This window comes from Ailuropoda melanoleuca, chromosome 3 (assembly GCF_002007445.2).
Source record: "Ailuropoda melanoleuca isolate Jingjing chromosome 3, ASM200744v2, whole genome shotgun sequence".
NCBI lineage: Eukaryota > Metazoa > Chordata > Mammalia > Carnivora > Ursidae > Ailuropoda > Ailuropoda melanoleuca.
In genome coordinates, this window is record NC_048220.1 from 28,654,545 (window position 1) to 28,676,902 (window position 22,358).

General features: G+C 47.9%; 3 protein-coding genes across 4 annotated transcripts; 1 reads left to right on the forward strand and 2 right to left on the reverse strand.

The window, feature by feature from the left end:
- Positions 1 to 1,452: 1,452 nt before the first annotated feature.
- On the forward strand, positions 1,453 to 6,348 carry WDR55 (WD repeat domain 55). The gene is made up of 7 exons (XM_011220099.3): positions 1,453 to 1,735; positions 4,575 to 4,675; positions 4,758 to 4,845; positions 4,936 to 5,115; positions 5,212 to 5,311; positions 5,393 to 5,562; positions 5,647 to 6,348. The coding sequence occupies exons 1-7, from the start codon at positions 1,545 to 1,547 to the stop codon at positions 5,963 to 5,965; spliced, it is 1,149 nt and encodes a 382-aa protein (XP_011218401.1). The 5' UTR covers positions 1,453 to 1,544; the 3' UTR covers positions 5,966 to 6,348.
- A 156-nt stretch (positions 6,349 to 6,504) lies between these two features.
- DND1 (DND microRNA-mediated repression inhibitor 1) lies at positions 6,505 to 9,185 on the reverse strand. Of its 2 annotated transcripts, XM_019795638.2 has the most exons (4): positions 8,910 to 9,185; positions 8,660 to 8,777; positions 7,811 to 8,272; positions 6,505 to 7,126 (listed from the first exon to the last, which is right to left on the reverse strand). In XM_019795638.2, exons 1-4 carry the CDS (start codon positions 8,931 to 8,933, stop codon positions 6,675 to 6,677), a joined length of 1,056 nt encoding a protein of 351 aa, XP_019651197.1. In that variant the 5' UTR covers positions 8,934 to 9,185; the 3' UTR covers positions 6,505 to 6,674. The 2 variants fall into 2 exon arrangements, with proteins under 2 accessions (XP_019651197.1, XP_034512023.1); XM_034656132.1 differs by having other exon boundaries at positions 8,660 to 9,185.
- Positions 9,186 to 9,331: 146 nt separating this feature from the next.
- On the reverse strand, positions 9,332 to 22,334 carry HARS1 (histidyl-tRNA synthetase 1). The gene is made up of 13 exons (XM_002912560.4): positions 22,160 to 22,334; positions 21,792 to 21,881; positions 16,693 to 16,812; positions 14,503 to 14,598; positions 13,730 to 13,855; positions 12,953 to 13,060; positions 12,703 to 12,801; positions 12,378 to 12,471; positions 12,075 to 12,202; positions 11,739 to 11,981; positions 10,399 to 10,515; positions 10,078 to 10,224; positions 9,332 to 9,736 (listed from the first exon to the last, which is right to left on the reverse strand). Exons 1-13 carry the CDS (start codon positions 22,247 to 22,249, stop codon positions 9,665 to 9,667), a joined length of 1,530 nt encoding a protein of 509 aa, XP_002912606.1. The 5' UTR covers positions 22,250 to 22,334; the 3' UTR covers positions 9,332 to 9,664.
- Between the last annotated feature and the right edge of the window lie 24 nt (positions 22,335 to 22,358).

The window sequence follows — 22,358 nt, forward strand, 5'->3', positions numbered from 1 at the left end:
TGGTCCCAGTTAACAAAAGGTCACAGAGACCTGGCTTAGATGAAGATACCTAGAGGGTCATTAAATTTAAGGCCTGGAGGTTGGGGTGTGTGGCGGGCTCAGTCTGTAGAACATGTGACTCTTGATGTCAGGGTCCTGAGTTCAAGCCTTGGGCAACATTGGGCAGAGAGCTTACTTAAAAAACAAAACCAAAAAACCTGGGGTTGACTGTCCGTTTAAAAAATCTGTTTCTGGGGCGCCTGGGTGGCACAGCGGTTAAGCGTCTGCCTTCGGCTCAGGGCGTGATCCCGGTGTTATGGGATCGAACCCCACATCAGGCTCCTCCACTATGAGCCTGCTTCTTCCTCTCCCACTCCCCCTGCTTGTGTTCCCTCTCTCTCTGGCTGTCTCTATCTCTGTCGAATAAATAAATTAAATCTTAAAAAAAAATAAAATAAAAATCTGTTTCTGCAGGGGAGCCTGGCTGGCTAGCTCAGTTGGCAGAACACGTGACTCTTGGTTGTGTGTTCAAGCCCCGCGCTGGGTATTGAGCTTAAAAATAAAATCAGTTTCTACAAATACCACCAAGCCTTGTGGACATGCAAAAGGTCCTCTGGTTGGCCACATGGTGAATGACAAGGATCCCCAACACCACATGGCAACTTTTCCATTCACACAGGACATACAGCTTCTCTGAGGTTCCTCACCTCACTTTCACTTCACATTGATTGAGGGCGTTGGGCATCAGCATAACAGATGTCTTAGAAGGCTTAGAAGAACAGTAAAGTGAGTAGCTTCTTTTCAGTCGCAGGAGCTTGTGCTCCTTATTTGCGGCACCAGAATGTTCCCATCTTTATGGAACCTGTGATAACCAGAATGTTCAGAACGTCGACTGTTATGCCCATTTTCCTCTTAAGCAACTCCTTGCCAGCTCTGAGTACTGCTGGCCTAGCTCACTGAGAGTATGCCGCCAAACCTCAGGACCCGGCAGGGCGCTGTTCCTTTGGCCCGAAGATGTTGCGCACAGACGAGACGGCAGCACTTTAGGCTCGTGCTTGGGCTGCCTGCTGTCCGCGACCTCCACTAATCAAATTCTCGCGGTGTGGGCTTTCGCTGCTTCCGGACTAACCTGGAGGCTGCTCTTGGGTGTCACCAAGCCACGAAAGACTGGCGTCCCCCTTTCCTATCCTGAGGACAGTAAATCATCCTTACTAGTTGCCGGAGGGAGTCTGAAACTGTCAGCATCGATCAGGATGAGGGGAAAGGACTTAAAAAGTTCCCAACTTTACGTGACGTGACCAAGGTCAGCACTGACAGTCGCGCCGTCTACCTGGCCCAGGAAAGAGCCACAGTAACGCGGACAAGGATAAGCTGCTCAGCTTGAGGGCCGGGCCCCTGGGATCCACCGCACCCACACTGGACGCGGCCGACCCCGCCTTTTCCCGTCTGAGCGTCACTTCCGGCTCCGCCCACAAGGCGGAAGTGGATCTGGGCCACTCCTCCAAGCCAGTGGGAGGGTTTCGGGTTTGCCGCGCGACTGTTGAGCCGCTCGAACCCTTGGGTGCATGGACCGCACGTGTGAGGAGAGGCCCGCCGAGGATGGGAGCGATGAGGAGGACCTCGACTCCACGGAAGCCTCGGTCCGCATCCGAGACACCCCGGAAGACATCGTGCTGGAAGCACCGGCCAGCGGGCTTGCGTTCCATCCGGCCCGTGACCTCCTGGCGGCGGGGGACGTGGACGGGGACGTGTTCGTGTAAGTGCGGGGCAGGGCTCAGGGCTGCGGGATCTGGAAGCTCCCTAGAGATGGAGGTGGGATGAGGAGAGAAATGTGCAGGGAGATAAATCTTCCAAGACTCATCTGGTCCGATTCGTTCAGTAACATTTGGTTTTAAGCCAGTTACCACACAAATCTCTTGAAATAACTCAAAGGAAAACAAAGTGGCTGGAATATCCTGACGAAGCCCAGAGACAGGAGTAGGACAAGAAGGCGTTCAGGACAGTTATTTTTCATTGGATTATTATTATATTGAGCTTGAAACGGGCTGAACTCCCCCCACCCCCGCTTTGCTTCTTGCCTGCTTTAATTGATCTTTCAAAACCACAAATCCAGCCACCTTTCTTAAAACCCTTCACTAGTTTACCTTTGTTTTTAGGATTAAGTCAAAACTCCTTAATCTGGTTTATAGGGTTTCAGCCATCTGGTCCTCGCTGGCTTTCCCCTTACTTTCTGTGCTCATTCATTCTTACCTTTTTAATATATCTTAAATCCTCAACTATTTTGCAGGTTATTTCTTCTGCCTAGAAAACTCCTTTCCCCCCAATTGTACCCACTATCCCTGAGTTCTCAACATCTCTACACTCACCCTCCATTCCCCAGACTAAATTAGATTACCCATTAGATGCTGAGTTGGCACCAGAGAGCTTTCCCTCATAAACTTCCTAATGATTTGTAATCCTACACCCATTTGTGTCATTATTTGAATGGTTGTCCCCTTCACTTAAAAAAATGTTTTTCAAACTTTTTTGACTTCGCCCCACACCAAAAGTAATTTTTATGTGTGATGCATCCTGATATTTTCTGGTTTATTACATTGTTATTGCAGGCACACAGACATAAAATGCTGATCGTAGTGATCGTAGCTCACTAAGGTCATGACTGGAGTTTGAAAAACACTTTTCTGTCGTCTGTTTTGTTCTCCTTTGTATCTCCTGCTTCTAGACGACGGTCGTGCTCAATACAAACTTGATTTTGAACGAGAGAAGTAGGCTGGGAGCAGTAAAAAGTCATTGAAGGTTTTAACCAGAAGAGTTGTGCTGTCAGATTTACTTAATGACATTTAACCTCAGTCTCCTCCTTAGCTTCAGTCACCTTGGGCACGTTAACTTCTATATTTTCATCTTCAAAAATGGGGAATAATACAGGCTCTGAGATATTGCAGGTTTGGCTCCAGACCATCGCAATAAAGTGAGTTACACAAATTTTTCGGTTTCCCAGTTCAAATGAGTTAAGTATACACTATACTGCAGGCTATTAAATTTGCATTAGCATTATGTCTAAAAGACAATATACATACCTTAGTTAAAAAATAGTTTATTGCTAAAAAATGCTAACCATCATGAGTGAGTCATAGTCACTGGGCACAGATGACCATAACAAATATAATGAAAAAGTTTGAAATATTGTGAGAATTACCAAATGTGACAGAGACACAAAGTAAGCAGATGCTGCTGTAAAAATGGCACCGATAGACTTGCTCCATACAGGGTTGCCACAGACCTTCAGTTTGTAAAAAATGCAGTGTCTGTGAAGCACAATAAAAAGAGATGTATCTGGATCTACCCTGCAGAGCAGTCAGGTGTCTACGGAGTTCAACAAATGTGGGTGCCTTTCTACTACTGTTCATACGTACTTAACTTCATGCCAGACAGTTGGGAGTCACTCTGGACCTCCACCATTACTCACATCGCCATTGCTTCAGTTTGTCTCCTCTTCCCTACCCTCCGCCACTGCCTTTTGTCAGGCTTCTGACTTCTCCCATGATCATTTCAAAGAGGTTCCTTTTCCCATAGGATTAAATTCATACTTCTGCTTGGCCCATATGGTGTGAAGTCCAGTTCAACCCATCTTTCCAGATTCAGCCATTTCACTCTCCTGCCACTGGAACCCTCCTCATTCCCTGTCTCTGCCCTAGAAGGGACACTGATATCTGCCTCACTATCTGCTAGGTTAACTCCCTAACTCTTCATTACCTAACTCACATTTTGACCTTAGCTTTCTAGGGCTCTTTTCTCATGCTAGGCACTGGGACAGAGCAAAATAAGCAGACCCAGTTCTGCTCACCTCAAACTCCCTGGCAATTAAGCACTTTGTCATCTGGCCCTTTTTGAAGATCTGCTCTGAGGCAGGCGCTGGGGATACACTCTGGACAAGTACTTGCCTCAAAGCTGAGCTTCCAGGCTGGCCCTTCTCTGTTCCACCTCCATCTTGATCCTGCCTCCTTTTCAGCATGTGACCACACTGTGCTGTAATGAGTTTTAACTTTCTTTAGCTCCTACAGACCTGGAGCCTTGTCTTATTTTTTTACACTTCAAACTCCTGGGGCTGTTTTTTTTTTTTTAAACATTTTGTTTATTTGAGAGTGAGAGACTGAGAACACAAGCTGGGGGAGGGGCAGAGGGTTAGGGAGAGGGAGAAGCAGACTCCATCCCAGGACTCTGGAAGCATGACCTGAGCTGAAGGGAGATGCTTAACTGAGTGAACCACCCAGGAGATGCTTAACCGACTGAGCCCACCCAGGTTCTTCTGTCTTTAGCACATATTTCATGCGCTCCGTAGTAGTCCAGACCTAATCTAATCTTTCCCCAGGCTGGGGCTTTTAAGGATGATGTGGGGTCAGTTCACAAAGAAGTCCTGAGCAAATGTACTTTGAATTAAAAAATGAACGTTTGAAAGTGGAAAAATGGGATGGTAAGCTCCTTGGGTTTGGTGGTATACATGCAGCAGTTCCTAGATAGGCCGAAAGTTGACTAGTTGGCCTTTATATTTCATGCTGGCAGGGTGTGGAGTCATTCACTCTTCCTCCTCCCCCTAGCTTTTCCTACTCATGCCAGGAGGGAGAAACAAAGGAGCTCTGGTCCTCAGGTCACCACCTCAAATCCTGCCGAGCCGTGGTCTTCTCTGAAGATGGACAGAGTGAGTATTGGGCAGGGCAGCCAGCAATCTGGTGGCAAGGGAGCAGTGAGCAGCACCATGACCTGGGCACCTTTCCCCCCAGAACTTGTCACTGTCTCCAAGGATAAAGCCATCCATGTTCTAGATGTGGAGCAGGGCCGACTGGAAAGACGCATTTCCAAGGCTCATGGGTAAGGGGAGCTGATTGTGTGTTGAGGTCAAGGGTAAGGTGGTAGGTTCCTCCCGGGACAAAGATGCTTCAGGAAGCTCTGTATCTCTAGTGCCCCCATCAACAGTCTGCTGCTGGTAGATGAAAATGTCCTGGCCACTGGGGATGACACAGGTGGCATCCGGCTGTGGGACCAGCGGAAGGAGGGCCCCTTAATGGATATGCGGCAGCATGAGGAGTATATTGCCGACATGGCTCTGGACCCAGCCAAGAAGCTGCTGCTTACAGCCAGGTACAGCCTCAAAGCTGCCTCCCTTTCCCTTCCCTGGTAAAGTGCCCTCCTTCAATGGGAGTTTTGGCCAAGCCTGCTGCTCTGCTCTCTCTACAGCGGGGATGGCTGCCTGGGTGTCTTCAACATCAGGCGACGCCGGTTTGAACTGCTCTCAGAGCCTCAGTCTGGAGACCTGACCTCTGTCACTCTCATGAAAGTACATCTGGGTATGGGGGTTTGGGAGTATGATAGGATCTATTCTGATAGGGCTCCACAAACATGGTTTTATTTCCTGCAGTATGGGAAAAAGGTGGCCTGTGGCTCCAGTGAAGGCACCATCTACCTCTTCAACTGGAATGGCTTTGGGGCCACAAGTGATCGGTTTGCCCTAAGAGCAGAGTCTATTGACTGCGTGGTTCCAGTCACGGAGAGCCTGCTGTGCACGGGTTCCACTGATGGAGTCATCAGGTGAGAGAAGCCAGGACAGCCCTGAGATCACACGAGGGGCAGACCCAACCAGCCAACATCCAACACCCTTTTCTCCCTGCCCAGGGCTGTCAATATCCTGCCGAATCGTGTGGTGGGCAGCGTGGGCCAGCATGCTGGGGAGCCCGTGGAGAAGCTGGCCCTCTCCCACTGCGGCCACTTCCTGGCCAGCAGTGGCCACGACCAGCGCCTCAAGTTCTGGAACATGGCCCAGCTGCGGGCCGTGGTAGTAGATGACTACCGCCGGCGCAAGAAAAAGGGAGGGCCGCTGCGGGCGCTGAGCAGCAAGGCTTGGAGCACAGAGGACTTCTTTGCAGGACTGAGGGAAGAGGGTGAAGACTCCACAGCTCAGAAGGAAGAGGAGAGTGAGGATGATAGTGACTGAAGAGATGAGCTGAATCTCAACATAGGTCCTCACTGGGCAAGTCTTGCTTCCTGGCTGGACACCCAGAGAGGCTATGAACTTCTGACCTCTTGTGCACGTGCAGAGATGCACAGCCAGAGGCTCAGGACTGAGGGCCCCGACGGGAGGAAGTACTCGCTCCCTGGCAGCCGCGCCCTCTGCCAGCGTAACAGAAGCCCACAGCTGGGGCAAGACACCACGGACACAGGTGTACACCAACCAGGGGTTTAATATAAATACAACCAGCATAGAAACCCAAAATCACACATACACTATAACCAGAATGTCAAGTAGTGGGGACAAAAGGCAGATTTCTGACCCTCTGGCTCAGCCAGCCTCCAAATAAAATCAACAAAGATGACAAACCAAAGTAAGAAGTGAGATTCATACTAAGCTGTGGGAGGAGAGGGAGTGTTTGTGTGTCTATCACACACAGAACGGCCAAGGAATCCCACGGGCCAAGTCAGAGCCTGGGCCGGGAGGGAGAGAGCAAGGTCCCTCACCACAACTTGGCCAAACCTGAGCTTTCCCAGGTGTGCTGGGGCCCTGCCCCAGCGGGAGGCTGCGTCAGAGGTAGGGCAGGGCCCGGCTCCACCTCTTCGAGATCAGGTGGTGGCTGCCTAGGCCTGCTGGGCTGGGGGCTGACACAGGTTCTGCCAACTCGTTCAGGCTGCCTGTGAAGAGGACGGGGTCACTGCTTAACCATGGCACCCGCCTCAGCCGGCCGTAAAAGGCTGGCTCCGGATTCACTCAGCGCCTCTAACAGCCTTGCAGACACCGCATCCTTAGCCACCTCGTGCCCATCCTGCCCATCCGGGGCCAGCACAACCCAGATGAGGCCGCTGAAGGGCACTGGATGCCCAGGGACCACCACCTGGTACCAGAAGCGGTGCCAGCCAGCAGGGCCTGTGCCCAGACACTTGGTGAGGAACACAGGGCTGCCCAGCTTCATCCGTTGGCACAACAGCTGCAGGGCAGCCCGAGCCCCCTGGGACTCTAGCTTGTCCCTGGCTGGGGCCAATCGACTGCCCTCTGGCTGTAGGCACTGCAGTGAGGGACCCACGAGCTGCTGGCGGAGTCGCTGCTTCAGGTCTGGCTTAAGCCACTCCACCGCCACCTGCTCTCCGCAGAGGCGTGACTGCCCTACAGGAAAGAGACAAGGGGAGGTCTAAGTCCTGGATCCAACCTCCCAGGCCCTGGGAACCCTTTGGAGTCTACAAGGCCTGTTAAATTTCTAGCCTTCCCGTTTCCTGGTGGTGTGACCTTGGGCGAGTTAACTTCTCCAACCTTCATTGTGTTTCTTTGAAAAGGGGGTGTTGTAGCTGCTACCTTCTAAGTTTGCTTACTGGAGTGCTGGGGGATGCAGGCTTTGTCTACCTCATAACCATCATAATAGCTAACCTTTACTGTGATTACCTTTACTGTGAGCCCTTTTCACGACTCAGGCATGTGCTAAATGCCACCTAATTCTCACAACAGCCCGAGGTAGGAAGTTCTATAGTACATAAAAGGTAGACTCAGTAGGACTGCCCAGGGCAGATTTAATTTCTCTCCAAACCCTCTCTTCGTATCTAAAGAGGGAGATCATTCTGTGTTTCATTGGAATGTTGGAGACTAAGTTATGAGATAATGCATGGGAAATGTTAACGTAGGTGGTACCTGGTGGCACCAGCGGAAATTAAAAATCTCAGGTCATATAGCATGACGTTGAAAATTCAGGCATTCTTAACCCTACGATCTGGCTTTGCCCTCTATGCTGACGGGTAAAGTGCATGGCGAAATGTGTGCGGCCCCCACCAGCGGCCCCCCGCAGCCTCGCCCCCCTACCTTCCACCAGGGCTTTTTTGGCCATGGCGGCCGCGCGGTGCGAGCTGAACTTGAGCAGTGCAATCTGCGCGGGCGCCGGCCCGGGGCTGGGCATCAGCAGCGCCTCCTGCAGGCCGGGACCCAGGGGCTGCAGCGCGAGCAGGAGCGCGCGGCGGCTCAGACCCGGAGGCAGCCCGTCCACACTCAGCTCGCACTTCTCGGTACTGCGGCACACGAGCAGCGGGCAGGACGGCCGTAGCGGGTGGTTGTGCAGCGTGGCGATGGCTGCCTGCGCGCCCCGCCGCGAACTGTAGCGGGCGTAGGCGAAGCCGCGGTTCAGGCCGCTGAAGGTCATCATCAGGCGGAACTCGTAGAGGCGGCCCACGCGCTGGAACAGTGGGATCAGCTGGTGCTCGTAGACGTCCTGAGGCAGCCGCCCGATAAACACCTCTGACCCGGCCGGCGGCGGGCTGCCCACCCAGCCTGGGGAAGGGGCGGGAAGGGGCACCGTCATCCTCCGGGACGGTTCCGGGTGCGGGCCCGGGAACCCAGCGCGAGAGGGCCTGTGCGCAAACGTCTGTGAAATGGGTGCAGCACTCGCACCCCGAGTCGTTGGCATAACCGGGTGCCTGAGCTAACAACGGGGCTGGCACAGGGTAGGTGCACCTTAAGGCTGGCTCCCTCCCTTGAGGAGGCAAGGTGGGTGGGTGGAGAGCCACAGACAAGTTTCCTCAGCTGCTTGACTGGAGGGGGTGCAACGGACAGACTTCTGCCTACAGAGCACTGGGACAGGCCCCTCCCCCAGAGGGTGCGGGTCGGGACCGTCGAGGCTGGTGGAGCCCGGCAGAGGTAGGGCTGGGGCTACCGTACCTGGGGGTGGCCCGCCATACTTCCTCTGCCCGTTCACCTGCACCAGGCGGATGCCCGTCTCCCTGACCCACGCCTCCAACGCCGCCTTGTTCTCTGGATTCACCCTCTCACACCACAGCTGAAGGCGAAAGGGCAGGTTGGAATGGCGGATCGCCGCGCCCGCCCCACCTCGCCTGTGCAGCCGGAGCCCAAGGGGCCACTTCTCCCTGCGCAGGTGGCACTTGTCGAGCCCCTCTTGCCAGCCCCTTACCTCACACTCCCGCTTGGACTGCATGGCTCTCCCTCCTGCTCGTGGGTACCCCCTTTATAACCTCCTCCGCATCTGCCTCTGGAAGCTTCCCTACTCCTCCTCCCCCCAAGCTCTCATTGGCTCTGAACGCGACCCCGCCTCCCCGAGGGGTGGGGGTATCCACCGCACGTGCGCCGCGGGAACCTCGGACCCTCAGATGAAAGCTGGAAACCTTAACGGGGTGAGTGTACCACAGCCCCACCTCCTAGGGCATGGATGGGCGCTGGAGCCAGGAACCTCGGCGGCGCCCTTGACCCTGGGCAAGTGCCCGTGAGGCCTACTGTAAGTCTTTCTCCCCACTTTCCCACCACTCGAGCAGTTGGAATGCGAGGCCCAGGCTCCCAAAGGGAAGGCAGGGCTAGGCAACAGCGACGCAGGCAGGCTCCAGTGATTGAGTCATTTTATTGGACCTTTAAGGATTGGTTGGGGGAAGCATTCCCTCCATCTGGTTAGGGTCCTGCAGGGGAGACCATCTTAGGCTCGGTCCCTGGAACACAGCCTGGACTAAGCCTCCAGGACCTCCTATGGAAAAATGGTGTAATCCCTGGCCATTTTTGCCAGTGATTACCAATAAAATACTCATAATAAAAAGTCTCTGTTCTGACCACTGTTCAGGTCTTCCCGCTGGAACAGAAGTGTGCAAAGCTAAGTATATATGCAGAGTCTTGTCTTAGCCTCAAATAGTGCCAGTCCCACTTCCCGATAGTTTGCTCAACTCAGCAGATGCAAAGGGGCTGGCTTGTTCTCCTTTTGATTTCTTCCACAAGGTCTTCTCTTCGGACGTCCACCTGGCCAGGATGGGGAAAGAAGGTGGTATGAGCATCTCAGACTCTATTGCTCCTAAGTGCCCATTCCTTCCTCTGGTCATCAGGCTTGGCTTAGCTGGGAGCAGGAACGCAGGCAAACACAAGCAAAAAGCAGACAGTGCTTCTTGGGGGAGCCAGAGACACAGGGTATAGATGAGGTGGGACTCCTACCCTACCACGACCATAGTTAGAGGTGAACCCTTCGGTGCTTTCCAAGTGGGTACTAACATGAGTGCTAGGCTTTTGCTCGGGTCTTGATTGGGCATGGCCTGCCAAAATGCCATAGACTCCCTCTCCCTCAGCCCTCCTGCCCACCTACCTACCTCTTCCCTGCTGGCCACTGAGCGGAGCTTGATGACCCCGTCCTTGAGCTCCTGCTCACCGATGATGGCCACCAGTGGGATGCCTGCCTCCTCACAGTATTGCAACTGGTTCAGCAGCTTTGGGTTCTTCTTGTAGAGCAGCTCCGCCTGCAGGGGACCAGGGCAGAAGATGAAGGCTGGCTTCTACCATCCTCAGGGACAACTTCCTTGGGGCCTGACTGCTCTTAGTTCTCCTCCACGAAGTTGCTATGGATGAGCTTTTATTTAGTTTGTTCCCCTCACTCCCAAGTTTGCTGCCACCCTGGGGCTGGCCTCCTCTACCTTGATGCCAGCATCCCAGAGCTCCGAGACGAGCTTCAGTCTCTCCTCCAGCAACTTCTTCTGTGCAGATGCTACAAGCACTTGTGTCTCTGTGGTCCGCACCTTCTCCTCCAAAGCCTGGGGAAGGGCCAGGTAAGAGTCAGAGAGCTGGGCTACTTCAAGGAGCAAACAGAGCAGGCTGTTGTCAGGATTCTGAGACAGCAGGCCCAACTGCATGAGCTCCGCCAGGACAGGGGCCCAGTCTTCTCCCCTAGCAACTGGGCGTAAGGTTGCTCCTGGAAGTGAACTGACTGGCTTGTACATGACTTGCCAGAATAGGTAATGTAGGACAAAAGCAAAGGTGGTTTATGTACAATAACTTCAAACTTGTCTCCTTTTAGTACCTTACAGGTCCACAAGAACATTCACACAGAAGCGATACTGTGAGCTCACCCTGTTCCCACTTACTGTCTGCCCAGTCAAGAGACTGTGCCTCTTATACTTCAGCCATAGGGCCCGACCCTGGGTGTGGGCAGACAGGAGGAAAGGGAGAATGCTGCTGCTGCCCCTTGTCTTTTTCTGGAAAACTATTTTCATAGTTCTTAACAACATAAAATGCCTACTGGAACAGTGACCTCAAATGGTAAACATGGGTGGTTCTGGCTCCAGAGAAAAGGATGGGAGCACTGGGAAGATTACTGCCAGAGAATTCCCCAAGGGATGAAATGCAGCCAGCCAGTTAAGAGCAGCAGCAAAGGAGGGCTTGAGCCATGAGGACCTTCCCTGGTGTTACTTTAGGGACTAGAGAGTGAGGATAGCCATCTGAAGGATCCCAAGGCCTCAGATACATGCTTTCCACTTAGAGAAAACATAAGAGTAGTTAGGAGCAAGACTTTGGAGTTAGACTGTCTGGATTCGAATTCTGACCCTGCTACTTAAGAGTTGCACCACCTTGGGCAAATTATGACCTATAATGCTTCAGTTCCCTTGTCTAGAAGATGTAAATAATACATTTACAGGGCTGTGTAAGAATTTTACTAGATAATGCATTAAAAGCAGTAAGCACTGGTAGTAAAATATTAAGCATTCTGTATTCTGAAGAAGTTCCGGGTCTTTGGTTATACCAGCCATGACTTCTGACAGCACTGAGGGAAGCAGGGACCCAGAGGAAAGGATTCTGCGAAGAAAGAATGATCAAAGATCCATAAAGCTGGCCTACAATGGGGTGGGAGTCTGAAAGACAGCAACCACCTTCTCTCCATTTCTTTCCAAAGACGCTCCTTGACCAAAACACTACCATTTGCTCCCTTGATCAAAGAAAACAGCACACGTGCCCCCAGCTGCCCACGCCCAGAACGTACCTCTAGCCTCTGTTCCACAATGGAAAAGATCCGCTCCACCCCAATGCTGAGCCCCACGCATGGCACCTTGCGTCCTTTAGGGTCGAACATGCCCACCAGCCCATCGTAGCGTCCTCCGGCAGCCACACTGCCCACCCCCAGGGGCTCTTCCCCTGCCCGGACTGGGGTTTGTAGCAGCACCGCCTCATAGATCACCCCAGTGTAGTAGTCTAGCCCTCGAGCAAGGCTCAGGTCAAAGGAGATCTGTGGGGACAAGATCACAGTCAGTACCAGATGAGGATCAAGGATGTGACACCCCGGAGCTCAGCTAAGGTGTCCACCCCCAGCCTGACTCACCTTGTCAGAGATGCCAAACAGGGTCAGGTACTCAAACAGTAGTTTTAGGTCTCCCAGGCCCTCCAAAGCCTGTTTGTTTTGGGACAGTTCAGGATCCTGGAGCAGCTGTTCCACCAGGGATACCCCACCTGGGGAGACATCATTTGTGAGCCAGACTGACTGACAAGAGCAAAAAGGTAGAGGCGCTCTCTACCTTTTTGCCTGGACTACACATGTATGCATGCGCACACACACACACTCAGTTTTGGCCTAAGATTTGAGGCCAGTTAGCTGGCTGTTGGAGATGCAGGGTCTGTTCCTCACCATGCTGCTGGACATAGTCCCCAATGCGGTCAGCCACCTCGGGTGCGAGGCCCTTCTCTCCCACCATCTCGTTCTTTACTTCCTCCCAGGACACCTAGGCAGACAGATACCAATAAGGGACCCCTGGGTAGTTTTCCACTGCAGAGCAAGTGTGGGCCCTCCTGAGGGGGCAGTTTTGGAGCAGAAGTTGCCTTTCACCCTGTATTCTGGCGCTAATCTTCCTTTGGTGAGCACAGAGGCAGGCCCCCCTCTCCTAATCTTGTTTTACGTTTCTCCGAGCAGGGTGGGATCTGAGAAAAGAAGAGTGACGTGTTTAGGTCATTACCTTGTCCAGCTTGTCCACTGAGGAGCAGATGGTCCGGAACTTGCTATCAGGAACACCACAGACGGCAAACATCCCATCTAGGATGCGCCGATCGTTCACCTGCAGGGACCCAAGGCACAGTGAGGAGAGAATCTCTTTGTGTGACCGTCAGTAGTCTTGGTCACTTGGGCTACTGGTCTCTCTGCACAAGGATTTTCTCCTATGAGAAGCTAGGCCCACCTGTGCCCTCCCAAACCCATTCAGCTCTGACCTTGACCAGGAAGTCGCCTATCTGAAGGGAACTCAGGATCTCACACATGATCTTCAGGCACTCTGCATCAGGGATCATGGGGTCAAACTGTCCAGCAATGTCAAAGTCCTGCAAGGAGATGGGTAGGTACAGTCCTCAGGGTTTTAACCTTCTTAAGGGTGGGGTGGGGAAGGGGGTGAAGACAAGGCCCTGGGAGCTCTGCTTTTTCCCTATAAAGGCCTGTCTGCACTCATGCACACACCACCTTCTTCATTATCTGTGCGATCACCAACCCAGACGCAACTCCCAGCATCCTGGGGTCTCTTACCGGTCTTGGTTTCCCTTCTGTCTACATTTCTTCATTATCTCACTCATCTACTTTTCCTTATTTTCTCCTAGCACTGTGGGGGCAAATATATGTGGCCTTACTCCTTAGCCATTTTCTCTATTTATTCAGCAGCTCTGCCACCACTCTGGATGATCTGCTACTTCCAATCCAATTTCACCACCCTTTGCTGTGATCCAATCACTGTGGTTTAATATAAAGAACACAGGCCCAAGAGTTCCACTCCGGACTTTGGCTTTCTTATCCCTATGATCTCTTAATCCTGCTCAGTCTCAAGTTTACTGGTAAGTAAGATGGGGAGGATATGCCCTATCCTCTACATAAAAACACTCAAGACACCTGAGGGTTAGCACCGTGCGGTGCGTCCAGTTTGTTCAGTACAATATAAATACTCAGTAGATTCTGCTACGTTGAGGGAGGGCCAAGTAGCCCATCATGCCTCACATACTCACACACTGATAGAATTCCCGATACCGGCCGCGGGTCATGGCTGGGTTATCTCGCCGATATACTTTGGCTATGTGGTAGCGTTTAATGTTGGTCAGTTTATTCATTGCCAAGTACCGAGCAAAAGGAACCTGATAACAGTTAAGGAGAAAGCCCCCTCCTCACACAGTTTTTCGGCGGTTGATTATCACCAACAACAGAAGCTGGGGTCTGACCTCTCTGTGTGTGAGTAAAACCACAACCTGTAAGATTAAGAGCATTTCTGAACATCAGAATCGACTCTGTCAGCACAGCAGAAGTCTCAAACAAGATTAGGGTTCCTCTCTCTTTGGTTAGTGTCTCCCCTGGACTATGCTGAGCACAGGAGGGGGCCGGGCAGAGAGGCCAGAAAGCAGAAAAAGGTCTCCATGTAGGATTTCTGAGCAGAGGATTCTCTGAATTGGCTTGGAGATAAAGGAAATGTTCTGTTGGTCAATTAAGGAGAACTCTGTCCATTGGACAGGGCAGGGGAGAGATATTCTGGAGCCAAGGGATTATTGAGTTGGAACTGGTTCCCACCATAAAGCTGAGGTCTCACTCAGGATTCTGAAGATTTTTAATACGTTCTGTTTGGCTAAGGTCCCATTTCTGGTTTAAAGAAATAAGTTCCCTGATTGCCATAAGCATCATATTTAATCCCACCTATGTGTGGCTATCCCCAAACCTGAGGCTAGAAATAGCCCCAGCCCAATGAGAACCACTGATCCAAAGTACCAAGAGCCCAAGTTTAGAAAGATACAGTGAGGTCATAGCGAAGGGACAGGAGCTCTCCACCCTGGTCTTTCAGGTCATAGATAAGCTTAGAGTCTTCTCCATACTTTCCAGTCAATGTTTCCTGGAGAAAATACAAAGAAAGGTAGTTACAGTGATAAATATAACAATTTAAAAGGAAGTTTTAAAACAAAAACCCACCATCCTAACATGACTGATCCCAGCTTTCTATACTTCTGCTCTCTATCCCAGTGCTTATGTATTTGATATTAACTGTAATGAATAGGAAAGACCAATTTCATTTTCTGCTTATCACATTTCCATTTTGTGTCACAGCTAAAATATTATTTTTAAAAGCTGCATAATACTTCAGTGAAAAGCAGCTCTGTCTTTCCTTCCTTCCTAGGGTTACACTGTGAGTTGATTAGGTTGTTTTTTTTTTTTTAAGTTTCCTAATATTTCAATAAATACACTTCGGTATATAGTTTTTTCTTTGGAATATACTCCTAAGAGTAGATTATTAGATCAATAAACTCCTAAGAGTAGATTATTAGATCAATAAACTTAAATGTTTTTATGATGCCTAAAGTTTGAACAATGTCAAAAGGCAAAACTGAAATAGCAGTTCTTACCATGTGATGCCTTCAATAAGGTGATAACATATTTCACTTACCAGACTGGCAAAGTTTAAAAAGCCTGAAAATTCCCGGTGTGTAGAATTAGAAAGACTCATACACTGGTGTTATGGGCTGAACTGTGTCCCCTTCAAAATTCATATATTACAGTTTTATCCCCCAGTAACCTCAGAATGTGGACTGTATTTGGAGACGGGGTCTTTGAAGAGGTAGTTAAACTAAAATGGTGTCATTAGGGTAGGCCCTAATCCAATATAAGTGGTGTCCTTATAAAAAAGGAAAATTGGCCATAGACAGGGAAGATAATGTGAAGACACTGGGAAGACACCATCTACAGCCAAGGAGCAAGGCCTGAAATAGATCCTTCCCACATGACCCTCCGAAAGAAACATCCCTGCTGATACCTTATCTTGGACTCCTAGCCTCCTGACACTAAATTTGCTGCATCAGCCACCCCGTCTACCGTACTTTGTTATGGCAGCACTAGCAAACTAGGAGACTTGGTAAACATAAATGAGTACAGTCTTTTGACCTAGCAATTTCATTTCTATGAATTCACCCTGCAAATGAATGCCCACCAGTACCAGACATTGTTCTTTTTTTTTTTTTTTAAATATTTTATTTATTTATTTGACAGAGATAGAGACAGCTAGCGAGAGAGGGAACACAAGCAGGGGGAGTGGGAGACGAAGAAGCAGGCTCATAGCAGAGGAGCCTGATGTGGGGCTCGAACCCATAACGCCGGGATCACGACCTGAGCCGAAGGCAGACGCTTAACCGCTGTGCCACCCAGGCGCCCCCCAGACATTGTTCTAAGCACTGAATATATATCAGTGAACAAGACAAAGGTAGTCCATACCCTCATGGATTTTTCCTACTAAGGAGAGGAGACAGGCAGTAGATTAAGGCAAGGAAACAAATTAACAGATAATTTCAGTTAGTGATAGCTCCTCTAATGGAAATAAAACAGGTCAATATGATAGACAAGGGATACTTTAGACAAGATAGCTGGAGAGGACTATTTGAAGAATGGCATTTTAGTTGAGATCTGAAATTAAAATCTTTAATCTCTACTTTAATTTGAAATTAAAGTCAAATAAAGAGCCTGGGGCAAGGGAGTTCAGGAAGAGGGAAGACCAAGTACAAAGGCTTTTGTTATAAATGGATTTTGTTATAAATGCAATGGTTTTTAACAGGGAGTGATGCAATCTGTTTTTTTAACAGTAAAGAACTAGAAACAATATCAGGGTCCATCAACTGGAGAACAGCTATATATTTATTTTTTATATATATGGTCTGCATGTATCTCAAAACATCTCAAGTACGGGTACCAGGGAATTCATCGCAGATAGGACCATAACAACTTCCACTAACAAGGGCTCTCTTTTGGAAGCCACCAGCCATGACCACGGCAAATAAAAAGCAGGGCCTCTCCTTCTAAACCAGGCCTGCCCTCCTTCTCACTGGAGAAAATACTGGTCTTTGTCCCCAACAGGAGAGACACCTCTCACTCTCTTGTCCTCTTCTTTGTTGTTTGTATATTCACTCTCCCACCACGCAGTTTCTCCTCATCCATCCCTCACCTTTAGTTCAAACACAGGCGTATCGATTACTTCTGCACCATGACGCTTGAAGCAGCTGACAATTACATCAAACACCTTCTCTCGAACGGCCATCTGCCGGGGACTGTAGTCTCTTGTACCCTTGGAGTCCAAATCAGCCAAAGAACCAGAGATGGGATTTAAAAACAAACAGGGAACATTAAGGTCTAGAAATATAAAAGCATGACCTCGAAGATGACAAATGCAAACACCACCCCAAACTTTTTTTTCTAGGGCTATGGAGTTGTAAAGCAAGTACAACCAATTCCTTAGTAATTATCACACCCATTTGCTATCACCCTTCTAAATTCTATCCCCTTGTTAGAGTGGTTCTATTTTCTAGAATTCTTAGGCTATTTTCTTTCTTTCTTTAGAACACTATTTTCTGAGTTTTCCTAAAAATTCTTTTTCTATGATACCAGAACATTTCCCTTCCTAAGAAAAAACATCTACCTGATGACAGGTATATAACCAACTCAAACTGGCTTAGCTAGTTGAATTCCATATTTTGTAAGTAACATTTTCCCCCAGCATAACTTAAAAAAAAATTCTAATAAATACTATTTGTTCTCTAATTTGTTTCTAATAGCCCTATGACATAGGCTGGGCAGATGCCTTTTATGGATGAATTACAGGACACTGAGAAGTTACATCATTACCTAAGGCTCTCAGCAGGTTCGTGGCAGTCAGGACTAGAAACCTGTTCTTCCAGGTGTTTACACTATACTCTCAAGTCTTTGGTCTCAGGACCTCCTTAAACTTTTATTATTTATTAAGGACCCCAAAGTGGGTTATGCCTATCAAAGTTTATTGTATTAGAAATTAAAACTGTAAACATTTAAGAATATTTATTAATTCACTTAACAAATAGTAAATCCATTACATGTTAACTTAAATAACATTTTAGGAAAATGTAACTACTTCCCAAAACAAAAAAAATTTGATTTAATTTTTGCAAATCTTTAATGTCTGGCCTAACAGATGACAACTGGGTTCTTATACATGCTTTATGCATTCAATTCTGTTGTGATATGTTGTTCTGGTTGCATAAAGAAAATCTAGCCTTACAAAGATGTGTAATTGTAAAGGAAGGAATATTTTAATAAACTTTCCAGCTAACTGTAGATATTCTTCTTAAACTACACCAAAATCCAACAAATGGTAGTTTCTTAAAGACTGGTTGCAAGGTGGAATCTGAAACTTCTTTATCGATGAACTTTTCATACTGTTACATTAAAATCCATTACTTATATATGGTAACCAGAATTCAGAGACACAGAAAGTAGAACAGTGGTTACCTGGGAGCTGGAGGGAGGGTAGAGGGGGGAGTTACTGCTTAACTCATATCATACCAGGTTGGTATGATAAAAAAAAGTTCTGGGGATGAATAGTGGTAATGGTTGCATAACAATGAGAAACTACTTAATGCCACCAAACTGTATCCTTAAAAATGGTTAAAAAAGGGACGACTGGTTGGCTCAGTTGGGTAAGGGTCTGTCTTCAGCCCAGGTCATGATCCCAGGGTCCTGGGACTGAGCCCCACATCGGGCTCCGTGGTCAGTGGGAAATCTACTTCTCCCAGCCTCTCTGCCCACCCCCCCTCCCCCAGTGCTCTCTTACATACGCTGCTCTCTCTTTTTTTTTTTAAATATTTTTATTTATTTATTAGAGAGAGAGACAGACAGCGAGAGAGGGAACACAAGCAGGGGGAGTGGGAGAGGAAGAAGCAGCCTCCCAGCAAAAGAGCCCAACATGGGGCTCGTTCCCAGAACTCCAGGATCACGCCCTAAGCCGAAGGCAGACGCTTAACGACTGAGCCACCCAGGCGCCCCTGCGCGCGTGCGCTCTCTCTCTCTCTCTCAAATAAATAAATAAATAAATAAATAAATAAATAAAATCTTTAGAAAATGGTTAAAATGGCAAATTTCATGTTAAAATGTTAACATGTTAAAATGGCAAATTTCATGTTATTTCCCATAATTTAAAAAAATATCAATTACTCCATCTTGTACTTTGAATCTTTTACCCATGCATGATTTTAGAACATTATACATTGGTCATGTGGAAAATATGGGTTCATTGATAAATTATACAGATCTGCCAAATATTTACACACTTCATCATATCAGAAAACACATTTGTTAACATCAATACAGACCTCACCTGGGAAGTCTTTAACTACTATATTGAGAAGCCGTCTAGATCATGGAGAAAGATACAAGTTCCCTAAAATCCTAACTTTCACTTGAATGCTTGAATTTTATCACTGGCAACAAATATTGTCAGATGTTTTCCTTGAGGTGACAAAGCTCACTTCATTCATTTTCCTCAAGACGTCTGCCAAATACCCAAATCTTTAAAACAACAGTTTGTCTTTCAGTTTTTCTTTCAAATAAAAAATGTGTTCTGTGAAAAAAATAGCTAGTTAGCTTAAACTCATGCAACAGCACAAGCGTTTTTCCTACTTTGAAATGCAGCACAAGTGCTTTATGTATACTTACAATTACATCATACAGGATACTAAAAAAGAGCACTCAAGGGTTGAGATTCAATAAAATGAGTAATTTTTACTGTTTTATCAAGGACATTCCTAAGTAAAACTGATTTATTTTTACTTATTTTTTTTACTGCGAGTGCATGAAAGTAAAGAACATAATGGCTTAGTGTAGCGCCACTGTCATCATGTTTCATTCTAAGACGCCAGCAGTTCTACTCACCAGTGCTTTTGCATCTTCATAGCAAATGTGGTCACAAAGGTAAATGACGTTTCAGTTTAATCATAAAAATAATTTTTACCATAAAAACCTCTTGAAAGAGTCCTGTCCCCATGATACTGGGTTTTCTGTTAATATAAATCACACATTAAGAAATGTGTTTCAACAAACTACAGTGGATGTTAACTCTCCAGTATAATTTCGTTTTCTTTTAAAATAGTATAGAAATTTTCAAACACACATTATAGAGAATAGTATCATACACCACCACATTACTGATTACCCAGCTTCAATAACCATCAGCATCTGTTATTTTTACTTTAAGCCCCAACTTTTTTTTTTTCCTGGAGTGTTTCAGAGTAAATCCAGACATCATATCAGTTTGCCCCTAAATATTTCAGTCTGATTCTCTAATGCACAAGGTTTAAAAATAGCCAAAACACTACAATACCTTTATTACAACCAACAAAACAAACAGCAACCCTTTCATATTATCTAATACCCAAGCCATGTTTAATTTTCCCCAATTGCCTCAAGAATACTACTTTTTTTTTTAAAGATTTTATTTATTGGGGCGCCTGGGNGGGGCACCTGGGTGGCACAACGGTTAAGCGTCTGCCTTCGGCTCAGGGCGTGATCCCGGTGTTATGGGATCCAGCCCCACATCAGGCTCCTCCGCTATGAGCCTGCTTCTTCGTCTCCCACTAAATCTAAAAGATTTTATTTTATTTATTTGACAGAGAGAGAGAGACAGCCAGCGAGAGAGGGAACACAAGCAGGGGGAGTGGGAGACAAAGAAGCAGGCTCATAGCACAGGAGCCTGATGTGGGGCTGGATCCCATAACACCGGGATCACGCCCTGAGCCGAAGGCAGACGCTTAACCGTTGTGCCACCCAGGTGCCCCTCAAGAATACTTTTTTATGGTTGAGTTGTTTGAATTATATTCTAAATGAAGCCCATTCACTGTATTTGCTCTTGCCTGTTTAATCCACAACAGCTTCCTTTTTTTTAAAAAATGTCATTTATTCATTGAGGAAATTGAATCATTTGTCCCAAAGAACTTTTCATATTCTGGGTTTCATTAATAGTATATTCAATGTGTCATTTAATACATTCCTCCATCTCCCATATTTCTGGTAAACTGGTAGGTCAGAGGGCCTGATTAGATTCAGGTTCAATTTTTCTTGGCAAGAATACTTCATAGGTGGTGCTGTGTATTTCTTATTGCATCACAGCAAGAGAAACATAATGTCTGGTTGCCCTACTTTTAGTGATGTTAAGATCGATCATCGGGTTTAAGTGAGGCCAGCCTGATCTATCACAAATTCCCCATTAATTTTTCACTAAATAGTTTGAAAAACTATTGATAATCACTGCTTTGTGATTTTACATGTCTCTTTAACCTCTGAAATTATCTGTGTGAGAAAGCAATAGCTCAATGAATTTAGGAGCCCAAAGAATGAACCTAAAAAGGCGACACCTCAACACAAGGAAGACCTCTCTCCTTTGGAATCCAATTTCACATACAAATATTCATCGAATTATCTGTTCAGTTCCAGACACCCAGTCTCAGCCTCCCAGGGTAAATAAACCATGTGAACAACTAAAACTCATCAAGAAATGCAATAATAGAGATATATATGAAGTGCCAAGGGAACCCAGATGGAATGGTGAATAGTTTTGTTTACAGAACTTAAAAAGACTGACATCTGAACTGAAATCCTAGAGACTGGGCTAGTAATCTCCATCGTCATTCCGCTCCACTCCACTCCACTCTCTGTATTTGGTTCTACTCATACAGGTCTTTTTCTAGTTCCTGGAAATTACCAGGGTTCCTTTCTCCTTCAGGATTTCCATACTCTACCTGGACCTATTTTCATCACACTCTTCCCCTGGCTATCTCCCATTCATCTTAGGTCAATTAGTGTATCACTTCTTCAATGAGGCTTCTTCAGACTCTCTAGTTCTTTCTTATTTGTCTCAGAGAATTCTTATTATTTCTTTATATCATTTATCACACTTTATAATTACATATTAAAGAGTGGGATTTTTTGTCCTAAGTCTGTTTCCTTCAGTAGAAGGTAAACTCCATGAGGGCAGGCTATATTGTTCACCATGGCATACTCACTGCTTCCTACGGTGCTAGGCACATAGTAAGCACTCAAGAAATATATACTTAATGAAAGAAGGAGTAGCAGTAGCTGGCATACTCCCTAAGCATCCAGCTGGTCTACTTTCTGCCATCACTTTGCTAACCCAGAATGACTCAGACTGCAATTCAGCCCAGAGCAACTGTTCAGAGAAGCAGGGGCATCCACCCTTGGGAGAAGGATTAGGGCCTTTCTCCTTAAAGGAATTATATTTACCTTGGGGGTTTTGAGCACAAACTTCTGTTTCCCTTCATCAGGGCCCAGCTGCGCCTTCAGTTTCAGTAGTTTTGCCAACTCCTCCTCGATCTGTGGGGGTAAAGTGGGCGCTGAGCTATCACGTCTGCCACTCCCTTCCCTCCTCAGCCATTCATTTAGTATCCCTCCCCCATCAGAATCTGGGGCAGATCTCTCTCCCTAGGCCCAGCTTCGCTTCTCTCGGGTCCTACCCCGGCCACCTGCCGACCCAGGCCCTGCTTCCCTACACGCCCGGTCCCTTTTCCCCACATCTTTCCTCTATGCAGACCACCCAGCTCTATGTTCTCCCTGGCCCTACTTTGGCCTCTTCCCTGCCACCTAGGTCGCACCTGCTCAGCGCTGGCCTTCTGCTGCTTGAGGCCCCGCACGCGCTCTCCTTGAAGCCGCACTAGCTCCTCCAGTGCTGCACGTTCTGCCATACTGCGGCCAACCGGCGCTGAGCGCTGTCTAGATCGGCCGTCGTTACCGCTGCCTCAGCTCGGACAACTTCCGGCTATAGAGTCACTGGTCCCCAGGCCTAGAAAGCCT